The 13,452-nt window shown below is 27.8% G+C and overlaps 1 protein-coding gene across 2 annotated transcripts in view; it reads left to right on the forward strand.

The window, feature by feature from the left end:
- Glut1 (Glucose transporter 1) overlaps positions 1 to 13,452 on the forward strand; it is a 205,386-nt gene that overhangs the window by 98,623 nt on the left and 93,311 nt on the right. For both annotated transcript variants that reach the window (XM_075372491.1, XM_075372493.1), the window contains exon 2: positions 2,607 to 2,704. In XM_075372491.1, coding sequence (XP_075228606.1) covers positions 2,678 to 2,704 — 27 coding nt within the window. In that variant the 5' untranslated portion in view covers positions 2,607 to 2,677. The remainder of the gene's footprint in view (positions 1 to 2,606; positions 2,705 to 13,452) is intronic.

Below are 13,452 nucleotides of genomic sequence, written 5' to 3' on the forward strand. Positions count from 1 at the left end.
CTTGGTATCACATAAATATATATGTGTCAATTATAGTCATCACTTGAAGGTATTTAATATCATACTTATAAGTGATTATGAACTTAACATTTTATCATATAAAATTAAATTTTGATTATTTACGTTTTTTACTTGAAAGTTGATTATAAGTTATTATAAATGGAAGTAATAAAATAGCATTTAGATATCATATTGTAAAATTTATTTGAATTGTTTAATAAAATTAACTGTGTTTAATAACTGTAATAATATTTTTTTATGATTATTAAGTTTTTTATGTCAGTAATAAATTTTTGAGGATATGTTTTTAGTGATAACTGATGTTATGTTTGCTCTCCTTCTACTTTTTACTTTTTTCTTTTCATCTCATTTTTATTTACTTACCTTTTCACACTATAAAAACAATCAATCAATCAATTTTGATTTATATATTTATTTACTTTATTTGTTTTTAATTTATATGAATTATTATAAAAATATAGCAAATATAAATAATAAAATGTAAATAGAATTATTGTGTAAAAAAAAAAAAAAATAGTACTTCAATCACTTTGAAAGTAGGAAAAATCTGAAATTAGGTAACCATTTCGATTGTTAAGCAATCATTATCAGTACTTACTGATGAAATATTAGGTATATATTATCAGTAATAAATAAAATAAAAAATATCAATTACTTGTTTTTTTTTTTAAATGTTTATATTAACGTTTTCACAGTGTGCCACCGCTTCATCTGATATATTAAAACTTAAAAAAGAAGGATGGTTTTTCTTTCTAGACAAACTGTTAAAATCATTTCCAGCAGAGATTTTTAACAATCTGACTAAGAAGAATTAACATCCTTCTTTATAAAATTCTTAAGTTTTAATTAATACATCTAATGAAACAGTAAGCACTGCAAAAAAGCGCTAATGTAAACATTAAAAAAATAAAAAGTAAGCAGCAAGTGATTTTTTATTGTTGATAATAATTATTATATACTGTTAGGATGCTAAATTGCAAATTCATAATTATATATATATATATATATATAAACAAATAATCAAAACACAATATAATAAAAATGAAAAGATTTGGGTCTATTTGACCCCCTTGATAAAATGACTTTTTACCTTGAAGATTATGCAATATTAAAGTATAGTTGAAAAGAAAAATTAAAATTCTTAGTAAACAAATTCTGGATCTCAGTTGAACCTCTTGACCAAATGAAGTTTTTAAAATCAAATTTATACTGTATTTAGAGTAACATCACGAAAAAAGAAATCAAAATTTTTCTAATTGCTTATCAAATTTATCCAGCTTGGAAATCATACATTAATCAGTCAATCAAGTCTGTTCTATCTTCTGGAGGTCCTTGCACAACATGTCTGGTAGATCCTTAGGTTCTTTCTTAACAGTTCTTCATGCTTCACAATTCTATGCCAGTCTCTTAATGTTATTGTATCTTCCTCTGATCTTAATTGATACTATCTTTTCTCTTTTCTTATCTCCATCCAGCATTCCCTCAACTGTCGTATTTAGCAGATATTCTCTTCTCAACCATTATCCTATCCAATTTGTCTTTCTTCTTCTTGAATATTTAAGCATCTCTTCCTCAATCCTTCATAGCACTTCATCTCTTACTTTATCCTCCTTTCGTACACATTCGTTTTTCTTCACAACCACATTTCAAGTGCTCTAATCTTATTTCATACTGTTTCTTTAGCGTCCATGTTTCAGTACCGTAGAATATTACATTCCATAAATAGCCATTTCCTAGTCTTTTCCTTAATCTTTGTTTAATTACCCACAGAGCAACCTTCTCTTCCTTTTAAAAGGAAGGATTCCTTCCTCCATTTAGTCTCTTCTCTCGTATAGTTACTGGCTTCCTTCTATCATGTAGTTATCAAAATAGGCTTTGTCTGCTTTCAACTGAGTAAATGTTGTTAACATGAGTCATTCTATTTGCTCTATATCCTCATTGTTTAATGTAAAATTTCATCATTACCATACTGTTATATATACATAAAAGGGCCTAAAAATATCCTTTTCTCCATTTTTGTAACAGATATATGTTACCTATTGTTATATACTTGCTTATGTGTATACGTATATAATTTTTTTATTGTTTGAGTTGTTATTAAAATATTAGTAAAAATTTACTAATTTATGATTAATTTGATGTGATTATTTTCAACAATTATAATAGTTCAAACGTAGGTGTTTTCTTTTGTTAGTGAGATTGTAAAAGTAACAAGAAATCTCTTACACGTTAGTATAAGATGACATTCAAACTACGGATAATAATACATAATTGCTCCAAGTACTCTTAATTTAACTTAAGGAGTCTCTAGAAACCAGTTTATTAAATACGTTTTTAACTGTTGACATTTATTCCTTACTTCACTTACTTTTATTTATAGAGTGCTTGTTCACATGTTCTAAGTATTGTGAAATTATTAGACTCTAAAGGAATTGTCTTTATAATTTTACTTTTTTACATAGATTATTTCAGTTGAATTTTATTTAGAGTTTACGTGTCATATGGTGCGATTGGCTTGTATATTTTTATTAATTACTTTAATTATTATTATATATTTTATTTATGATGTTTATTTTTATTTTTAGGTCTCCATTGCCTGCGGTTATTTTATCTCATCGACCGACGTAATATAAATGAGAATATAAATTAGTTCATCATGGAACTGTTAGGAATCCCACTTGATGTGAGTGTATATAAATATATTTTTTTTAAACTTATTTTAGTTATAATAATGAGTAAAAATTGGTTAACAGTTGTATTGCATTATTTGGTATACTAACAAAAAAAAATGTATGTTTAGTTTTTTTGTTTTTTTTTTATTAATGGGTGCAGTTTTCAGTATTTAAATAACATTTAATGCAATTATTTTTATTAACTTTTACATTTAGTAAAAATAAATCTATTCTAAAAATAAATAAAAATGTGTCATACTAATTTCTTGATTAATTCTAACTGATTTTTATCACTGATTGTATTTTTGCTAGAATACTAATTTAATAAATTTTAATAATATTTAATTACATTATAGATAGTATATGTTTATTTTAAATTAATTATCAACTGATTTTGATAAGTTATATAAAAAACTGGCACAATCTCCTCCCCATTAGACTGTATGCAGCTTTATTGTCTCTTTCTTCCATATGTAATACAAGTTTATATGTCATCAACATATTGACCGCTGTGCTAATTAAATTCAAAAAATAACAACTTAACCACCAAAACATAGTAACAGAAGAACCTAAAAAAAAAATAATTAATAAAAATAGTCAACTATCGCAAGATCCCGCATCATCAGTTGATACACAATTCTATAATTATATCAGACAAATAAAAAAAATAAATAAAAACTTAAAAATTTAGAAAACATAAATACACTAATAACCACCAAATTTATTGTGGTTGTAGTAACCAAACTGTAATGTAAATTGGAGTTGTATTTGTGGTTATTAATGTGTTTGTGTTCTCTAAATATTTTCATTTTTTTGTTTATTTGTGTGTTGAAGTCATTATAGGATTGTTACTGATGATATGGGATCCCATGAAAGTCAACTATTAGTATTAGTTTTTTTTTTTTTTAGGTTTTTCTGTTACTGTTACTGTTACTGTTTATTGGTTAAGTTGTTATTTTTTGAGGTTTATGTATATAAAACATAAATTAAATTTTTATGCAGAATTATTTATAAAAATAAAAAAAATTGTAACTGTTGAATTGTTTCTTCATAATTTATGATTAGATGTTAAGTTTTTTGAATAATTTAAAGATTAAAATCTTGTTCTATTCAATTTTTTATTTATTATGAACACTGGATCTTTTATTTTAGGCTCAAACAAACATGCATATTTCTTGAAGTAATGCTGCCTCATAATGTTCCCGTTAAAGCCCATTAGGGCTAGGAACAGGGGAGGGTGTGGCGACTGGAATCGTCACACAAGTTGGGCGTCTTCCCCTATGGGGTTTGGAATGCCTCATAATGTCCAATCTTAGGATGATCTTCATCTGAAAATGCCATTGGTTGAATCCTGTTAACTCAGATATATTAGTAACATGATACTAAAAATAAACTGAGCACTTGAAAATAGTTCTTGGTGTTCTTTTATTCTTCTAAAATTTATCGTCAACATTTTTCTGCTAATAAGGCAGAAACTTAGAGCATTTTACAAATGGAAAACTAATATTAAGTTTGCTTTTAGTAAATTTTAATTATATTTATTACCTTGTGGGTTTAGTTTTCTGTTGCTTTATATTGTGTTAATCTTTTAACAGGTTTGCTGTTTTCTCCTTCTGTATAGAGAAAGTATATACGCGCATATTGCATGATTTTATAATAGGAAAGGTTTAATCTATCACTTTATACTTTTTCTCAATTTGAAGACACCCACCTTAGGGAGTAGGTGCAACCAATCCCCATTCACTATTGTTTCATACAGTCTAATGATCATAACGATCACTTCTTTCTCCTTTCTCATTTTTCACCTTCCAGTGTAAGAATACAAAAAATATTTGTAAGTGTGCTCATAATTAGATATACAGTTGTAAAAATTTATTGCCTTAAGGCATTAAGAACTGGAATGAATCCAGTAGGGACTTGACAGGACTTTTTTTTTGGTTTGTATCAGCAACAGAAAATCAAAATTGCCAATCTCCATGGCTGAGTGGTAGTGTCTTGGCCTTTCATCTGTAGGTCCCAGGTTTGAAATCTGATCAGGCTTGGCATTTGTCATACGCTATAAAATTCCATTTCCACATCCCACCTACAAACTTCAAGCTAATGTGGCAATATCATCAAGCAAAAAAAAAACAAAACAAATCCCACTTTGCCTGCCTAATCAAATTTGTTGATCTATTAACTTAATAAATTCTGCTGCAAAAATAAGTTTCTCTTCAAGATTTTATTAATGAAATAATACCAAATTTACAAAGTTTCCATTCAACTGAACATTACCTCTCATTGTATGAAATCTCCTGTATGCATTTTTAAATGCAGTTTTTTCACAAATCCCTACACCTGTCGATAAAACAAGATAGGATGTAACGTGAAATAAAATGTACAAACTAATCTTTTCTAATAAACGATTGAATTTTAATCACTTTTCAAGTGTTCAATAAATTATCCATGGCCACTTAAGTTTTAAATAAATGATGAAAAATATGTGAAAAGTAATGATATGTAAAGCTACAAACCAGAGTAATTTTCTGTCTTAATTGCCATGTTCTTTACTATTCATATCATTTACTGCTCTTTAGCTGAACTAACTTTAGGAAAAGCCCTTAAATCAATTGACTTACATCCTGAAAAAACTCAGACTTATAAACTTAAATTGACATTAGCCTCTATAAGTAAAATCCTATTATAACTAACAGAATTTTACCTGTCAGCTCGACTAGTTGTATAATTCAACAATGGTGCATTATCTGTAGGGGGAAGAAAATAAATTTGAATCCCCTGCCTACAAACTGAACAATTTTTCTAAACAAACTAAACTAACTACTTTGTGGAAAGCATCTGCAAGTGAGATTTATTTGTCAATTTTTCATCCAAAATTATACCCAAATGTATACTTATTAAACATATTAAGTGTTCTGAAATACAGTTTAAATAATGATTATTATGCTTTGTCAAAAAAAAGGACATGACATCATTGCAATTTTGACAGCATTAAACTTAAATTTGTATAATTCATTTCTCTGTAATCTTGTAGATCACATTCACATGAAAAATCACTTCATCTCCTCTGCACATCTTTCATTTACATTTCATCAGCTACATATCTTTCTTGCAGCTGTGAAATATGTAAAGCGTATGTGGTACAAGTGCCACCAGTTATATTTGTTTTTTCAGAGAGTATTGTTAAATGTACGGTCAACCTTTTTGGTATACTGAAGGAAGGTGTCGCTTACAGGACTGAATATCACATGTGTTTTAGTGGACTAGGGTTTTAGATGTGCATTGTACAAACAAAGATGTACTGTGTTCAGTTCAGTAAAGCAGGCAAGATGGAAACAACTTTAATTTTCTAATTTCTTTTGTGAGTGTGATGAGTCTTTTGTGGGTCTGTACACTACTGTTGGGTTTTGGTAGCTAACATACACCTTACTGCAATCTATATCATTATGTTGCTCAAGATCAAGAGGAGACAAAAGTGTTTCTACCACAGTGAAAAGGAATTGACCGCTACAGTTGACGTCTCCCTCTTTTTCGTTATAAAAAACCTACATTATCAGTTTTTAATATTTTTCTAATTTTTATTTTCATTGTTTGCCTCATCTTTTGTTAGATCTTTCTCCTTAAAAGTTTTACCTTCTGTATTTCTGTCATGAAACTGATTAACACTGGGTGTTATAATACTTGACCTACCTATCATGTTCTTATATTTGTGAGAATTTTCCTCAATTGTTTTTTTCTGATTTATCGAAGAAAAAAGATGATAATGCCAAATTTATTGACCTACGTAATTACCAACATTCTTTCATTAAATCGCATTTAAAAAGTTATGTTCTTTAAGTATTTCTGATTTTTTTGTTTCGTGTTTCACTACAATAAAGTATTAAAAACTTCATTTTATTTTCTTTCTAACTCTTATTGTAATAAAATTTAATTACTTGTGTGTGGCATTATTCTGTCAGATTATGAAGAATTATCTTGGAAATATAAATGTTATTTCAATTTTCTAATGATTTCTTGAATGAAAGGTCTTGTGTATATATTTTTCATACTTGCATATCTATACACTAAATACTTTTCTAATATGTATATATTAATAACTATGAGTAATTCTGTGACAGCAATATTTGTTAGTTGAAGCAGCTTTATATGTTTAATATTAGAATGTGAATTATTATTACCCTGTTAATCATTGTTACATTTATGTTATCGCAGTACAGTTGTTAATATAATATCTAACCATTGGATGTTAGGCTGTTCATGCATGAGTATTACAGATGTGTTATGTTGCTGCTGTACGTATATCTTGTAATGAATCATTGTGTGCCCTATTGCACACTTAGTAATCATGTAGACTATTCATATGACTGTTGTTATTATGTCTGTCTTTATTCATTTTCACTTCTATAGATTAAACAAATGATATTTGTTTTAAAATCATTAATTAATTTCTCTTTATATTTGTTCTTTAATTCTTTACTTCTGAGAGTTATATTCTAAAAATTATTCACTGAGAAGAGTTTTTTGAAGCAAAATTTTTAAATCTATCATGTCTATATCTAAAACCTCTGTATTGTTCCCCCTCTAAAAAGGTTAAATGTTTCCCTGTTATCAACAGTGGTCTGTGTTGTTTGGAGTTTTTACTGTAATATGGAGTAAAATATTGTTGCTAATCATTAAATAAATCATATATGAGTAATAATGATTTCAATCTTTTTCTTTTTATACTTTATTTATATCCTGGCGTAAGATTTTATTTGATTTCTTTTAGATCTTTTATTGTAATTGTATATTTTCACCCATTTGTGAGATTATTCATTTAGATACCTTTGAAGAAGGTTCCTTCTGTATTAAATGAATTGTCATTATAAATCTATCTGACAATGTCTTAAACAAAACATGCTTCATTTCTGACAATGAAATACTGCTCTTTCCATTTAACTTTCAGTTACCCACTACCTATTTCAATCTAGATCAATTCAGCTGAATTTAAGAGCCATCTGGGCAACTTTTAATAAAATTTACCTGATGAATCTGAGCATTTAATTATGATAAAATTAGTTTTTTCTTTATTTATAAATGTTAATGTTTTTTTCAGTTAACAAGAGTAGAGGAAAAATAATCAGAAAACCAATCTAATTTTTTTTTACAATAGTAATATCTACTTTTTACTGTTTTTTCTACTGTTCTTTTCTACTTAAAAGAATAAAATAAAAATTAACCTGAAGGAGACCTTTCATTTCTAAAATGCTAGAAGCTCACGGTAGATTTTATTGGGTGTTCACCCGTTTCCAACTGTAGGATAACTAAACTGTCAGGAGAGCTGTTCAAGCTTTGATAAATGATTATTTAAAAATTATTTCCTATAGGGTACATGTACATAAGCAACCCTCTTCAAAGTTTTCAGTTTTTAAAATGAGAAGTTTGGAAAATACTGTGATAAGTGAGCAAGTGAATTTCATGTATCCATTCACATACATTTATATAAATTGTTATTCTAATTGCTTTTTAAATTATTAAGGATTAAAGTTCTAGTTGTGTTATTTTTCTTGAGTACTATCTCAGTAAAAAATGTGCAAAATTTTAAATTCAGCTATCTCAAAAGATTGAAATTTTGAGTTTTTGCTTTTGAATACCTTTTACCCCCTAAAATTTATCACCAATAAATTCATTCAGAATTCTGTCAGCCAAATAATAACTGAATTAGATCAAATTGTACAAATTCTACCTGTTTAGAAAGTTAAAGAATTAACGTAAGATGTATCATTTCAACCCATACTTTTATACTTTGGAAATTAATTATTAAAAAAAAAAAGAAACACAATTCTTAGTATTCCACTAAGAGACTTAAGTGGATCCATTTCATAAAATGTAAATTTGTTACGAACATGGGTTTTGGAAATAAAATAGAACTCCCCCCCCCCCCCAAATAGAAAGATGTTTTTCACTCCTTTCACCTATTCAGCCTTGATCTTTAATTATAATTTACAGTAAATATATATATATATATATATATATAGATCTTGATTGCATTATTAAAAATTCAATAATCATAATTTTGAAAAAAAAGACAATGAAGGTGAAACAAAAAATATTACATCTCCAAATATAAAGAATATTTGTTTGTACTTCTCAACTTATGTTTTGATGCAGAAGTGATCAGATTGAAAGATTTTTTTTATTTATTTGTCTTCTGTTCATTTATTTTTATTAAATATTAGTATTACTGTACTTAAAGCAATTAAATACAGACACTATTTATATTAATTTTTTACTGTTTTAAACTGAATTCTAAGAACTGTAAAGTATCTCTGAATCGGTAAGTTATTAAATTTACTCTTCTGTTCTGTGGTTCATTTTCATTTATTACCATTGGTTGATAATCTATGAAACCTAATGGATACTGTTTATTTTTTAAACATAAAATATACATTTTTTAGAAATATTTTTTTATTTACAAATTACTGGTTTGTCAGTATTAATTACTAAAAATAAAACCATCCAAAAAAGTCATTGATCCTGTATCCTATAATTTTTATTTTGTTATGTTATTTCTGGATCTCTGGACCTACCAAACTGAATCGTGTCCTATTCCTCATTCATTTAACAAAATGAAAGTATTTTTTCCTTGTGTCGTTTTGAAAATAAGGATAAAAATGTCTGAATATCATGTTCTATATTTGATCATTTACAATATGGTTTATAAAACAAGCATTATTTACATATTATTCAGGATTTTAGTATATTCTTTACAATATCTTGTATGCTCAATGCTATAGATTGCAGAGATTTAAAATTGACATGACTGATACAAGAGATGCACGTTACTAAACCTTTGTCAATCATGACAACTGGATTCATAAATTGTTTTTTATTTTTGGTGTGAGTAGAGATTTGATTTCTTGGCTGATTTAGTGGTTGTTTAATATTATCTCCTTTTCTCACTATCCCTAGTTATTATTGAATAGATATGCAGCTGAATTGTGTAAATGCACTTAATAATAGATTAAATTTTTCTAAGTATATATATTTTTACTACATCATTTCTTGTTTGGTTTTGTTAAGTTTTATGTATGTATTACCTAAAAATTAGTTGCATATTTATTTTTTGCATTCTCAAATTAAAATTGAATGTGAATTAAAATAAATATAAACATCAGAGTAGATTCATTATTTAAATTTTTTGTATGCGAATGGTACACCTTTATTGCTGAAATATTAGTATAAATTGATTGCGACATTATATTTTGATGTTAATATAACTAAAAAAGTGCCAAATTAAAAATTAATGAACTTGAAACAGCATTATTTTTTTTTCAATGATTCCTTCACCTTAAAGCTATGCATTATTATTTTGCATTAAAAACTTAGCGCTGTTCTTTGATATTCTTTGTAATTCAGTTTTATTTCTGGTAGAAATTTTACTCAAACTGTATGTTTGTATTTGGACTTTTATCCTGACGGAGTATTTATTTTTACTTACGTTTGATGTTATGTGTTGTAAAAATTAGTTTTATGACTTGTTTAGAAATTAAAAAATAATTGCATTAAATGAAATAAGAAAATACAAATTTATAATTTAATGATTTGTCGGTTACTGATATGCTTGCGAGGAATTTTCTTGTAATATTGGTACTTAAAACCACTTGTATGATTGATTCTTGCACTGTAAATTAACCTTGCGATATACTATAATTTGCTTAGCGGATGATTAATATATTTCGGTGCTTTTTATTCGGGTGTGTTGTTAGTCGCTAAAACTAAAAAGCTTAATGCAGGTGATGGGTGGAGCATGGGAGAAACAAGAAGGACTGGGCACCCTATGAGAGTGTCCCGGACTGGGGAGCAAGATCGTGTCTCGCACCCCGAACAACCTCCTCGGCCCGAACAACCGGAGAGAGTGTTAGCGACCGGTCTGGACGACTATGAGGAAGAGCTGACCGCACCCCCTCGAAGGACCCCCGCCCCCGCTCGGCGACGCCGGCAGGTGGACAGTGATGAGACGGAGGCGGAGGAAGACGAAGCTACTCTCAGGGAATTGCTTGTGAGGTAAATTTCAAATTCATTCGATTAAATGTATTTGTAAACATCATTTCATTTATTATCAAGGATTATCATTTATTATCTTTTTTTTTAAGATATCTTTTCCCAGTTACCACTGTTCATGCTTGTTATACTTTGAACTTATTCGCTGCTTCTGATTTTCTTTACAGATTTTTTTTTGGTAGTTATACTTACACTGTATGACAAACTTCATATTTAAAAAAATGTTAAACGTAATCATTTATTAAAAATATGACATTTTATTGAATTTATCCACTCAGCAGAATAAGTTTCGTACAATTAATTTTACTCATTATACACCGATTTTCCCTTTTTTGTTGTGTGTCCTTTTTGTGGTAATCATTACTACTTCATTAGATAACTTGTCTGGTTATTTTATTATTATGCTATTAATGTAGTCAACTACTGGATTAAAAAATTATTTATATTTTTTAAGTGAGCCATTGTTACTGTAAATAGCAAATATATTTTTAAAATACACAGTAGATTGGAACTGGAGAGCAATCAACTAACCAGAAACTCAGTTTTATTCAATTGTGACTACAAACACGCTTTCTTAATTTTCTCTATTATTTAAAGAAATTTTTGTATTCTAAGTACTTCACGCATATCATAAATCTTCTGATGAAGCGTTAACAATGATCGTTGAAAAAGTGAGTAAAATTTAAATAAATTTTATTAAAAATATTATTGTGTACACATGAAAAATATTTTTCTTTTTTATGGGAATGTAGAATAAGTTATCACCATTTCTCTTCTTAAATATTAATGATTTCAAAAATTAGGAGTAATGAGATATAATAACAGATTTAAATGTGTACCAGAGTTTGTAAAGAAAAATAAATTGTCCAAAAATGTTTGAAAAAATTATGATGGCTGGTTCACAGCTCTTTTATTATATTAAAATTTGTTAAACTCTGAATTATTTTTAAATTATTTATTAGATTTAGAACAGCAGATGACTATGATGGTGAAATGAGTTTTATTTTTCTTAAAAATGGGCATATTCGTTACTGAATGGAATACAAGAATATTTAAAAAGAAATTTAAAACCGAAGCAAGAATAAATCAAGGAGATGAAGTCGAGAAAATAGGAAGTGTATGGATTGAGAGTGAGGAAGTAAAGTTGCCAGGAAGACTTAGACAAATAGGATGACATGATTGATAGATGACACTGAACTAGTATTAGAATGTCTTCTGATAAAGAAGCAGGATTTTATAAGCTATATTCCTATTATATATGAAATTTACTAGTTTTCATGTGCGCTGTTGTTATAGCTTTATCTAGGAAGTTTTTTCTACTTGAATGAAATATCCACTTTACATCTATTTAATAGAACAGTAAAATTTGTTAAAATTAAAAAGATTAAGTTTCTCTTCTATTGTTTGTATTCAGACAAAAGATTGATATAAACCTCTTCATTGTCACTGTTAATTCTTAATAGCTATTTTGGAGTGATACACTAGGCCAAGAATTACAGAATAGCAACCTGTACCTCCTTTCATACTCAGAACCATTAACAGCAGTTGATAGAATCACTTCAATAAAAAATGTTTACTAGAAAATTACTAGCTTTAATTATATATTTTATCAGCTAGAATAATACAAATTTTAATTCCTTATGAACAGATTTAATACAAAATGCAGGCTTTTTGTTCATGCATATTGCTCTACTATCTTAATAACCTTTTAATAAACTTGTTCCAGTTTTAACACTAAAATGTAACAAAATGTTTAAATGTTGCTTTGACTTGTTATTACACAAATATTCACATCCATTTCCTCCAGTTTATTATTCCTTGATATTTTCTAGAAGTAATGAAACGATAAAATTTTATTGGATTTAGGTATATCATTTTATCCCGGACATAAGCATAAATTATTTTTTCTTACTAAATACCGAATGGTGTTTCAATAATAAACTGTTAAAAAGGAAAAGTTGAAATGTTAATGCTGCTGGTAATGCATATTTTTTATGTATTGTAGTTAGATGATTGAGTTAGTACTACTGCAATTCATCTTAAGTGTGTTAGTATATTATGAGAAAAAATAAACAAAAAAATCATTAAAAGATATGTCATTTTTAAATTCTATTAAATTCATCAATCTGTTCCGATTTGGTTCCTGGTTTTGTGTAGTAATTGGGACTGAATATGTGTCCCTTGAGTGACCGGGTAAAAAAACTGAGGTGTTGTAACATTAAAATTAACCATTATCATTAGACATTGACTTCAATCCATTGCGTTACACACAAAAAAGCAAGAATTTAACTACCAACTAGTCTTAAACACATAATGCCTCCAAATATTTAAAAAAAAAAAAAAAAATTTGTTGTCAGATGAAGTCTACATAGCTTCATATAGAAATATGGTAGTAACTGTCTTCAGTCTATACTGTCCCTTGTTCAAATCTCAAGAAAAATCCTCTTCTAAATATTAAACTAAAACTACTCGGCCTTCTGAATTATCTGTATGGATTTGACCTCTCCTCACTATCACCCCCTTTTCTTCTATCCCTCACTCCTTCATCACTGTATCGATCTAGTTACTGATACCTATAACTCAGCAGGAAAAGTGCTGTCTATAGTGAACTGCTTCAGCTGTACTACCCCTTTGGTATATAGCCAGTAGAATTGCCTTTCTTCTGGGGAACATCCTTTCTTATGGTGTAGAGCTACCAGGTTGATATGAATAGATTTAA

The sequence above is a fragment of the Lycorma delicatula genome, chromosome 8, assembly GCF_047948215.1.
Source record: "Lycorma delicatula isolate Av1 chromosome 8, ASM4794821v1, whole genome shotgun sequence".
In the NCBI taxonomy this organism is placed as follows: domain Eukaryota; kingdom Metazoa; phylum Arthropoda; class Insecta; order Hemiptera; family Fulgoridae; genus Lycorma; species Lycorma delicatula.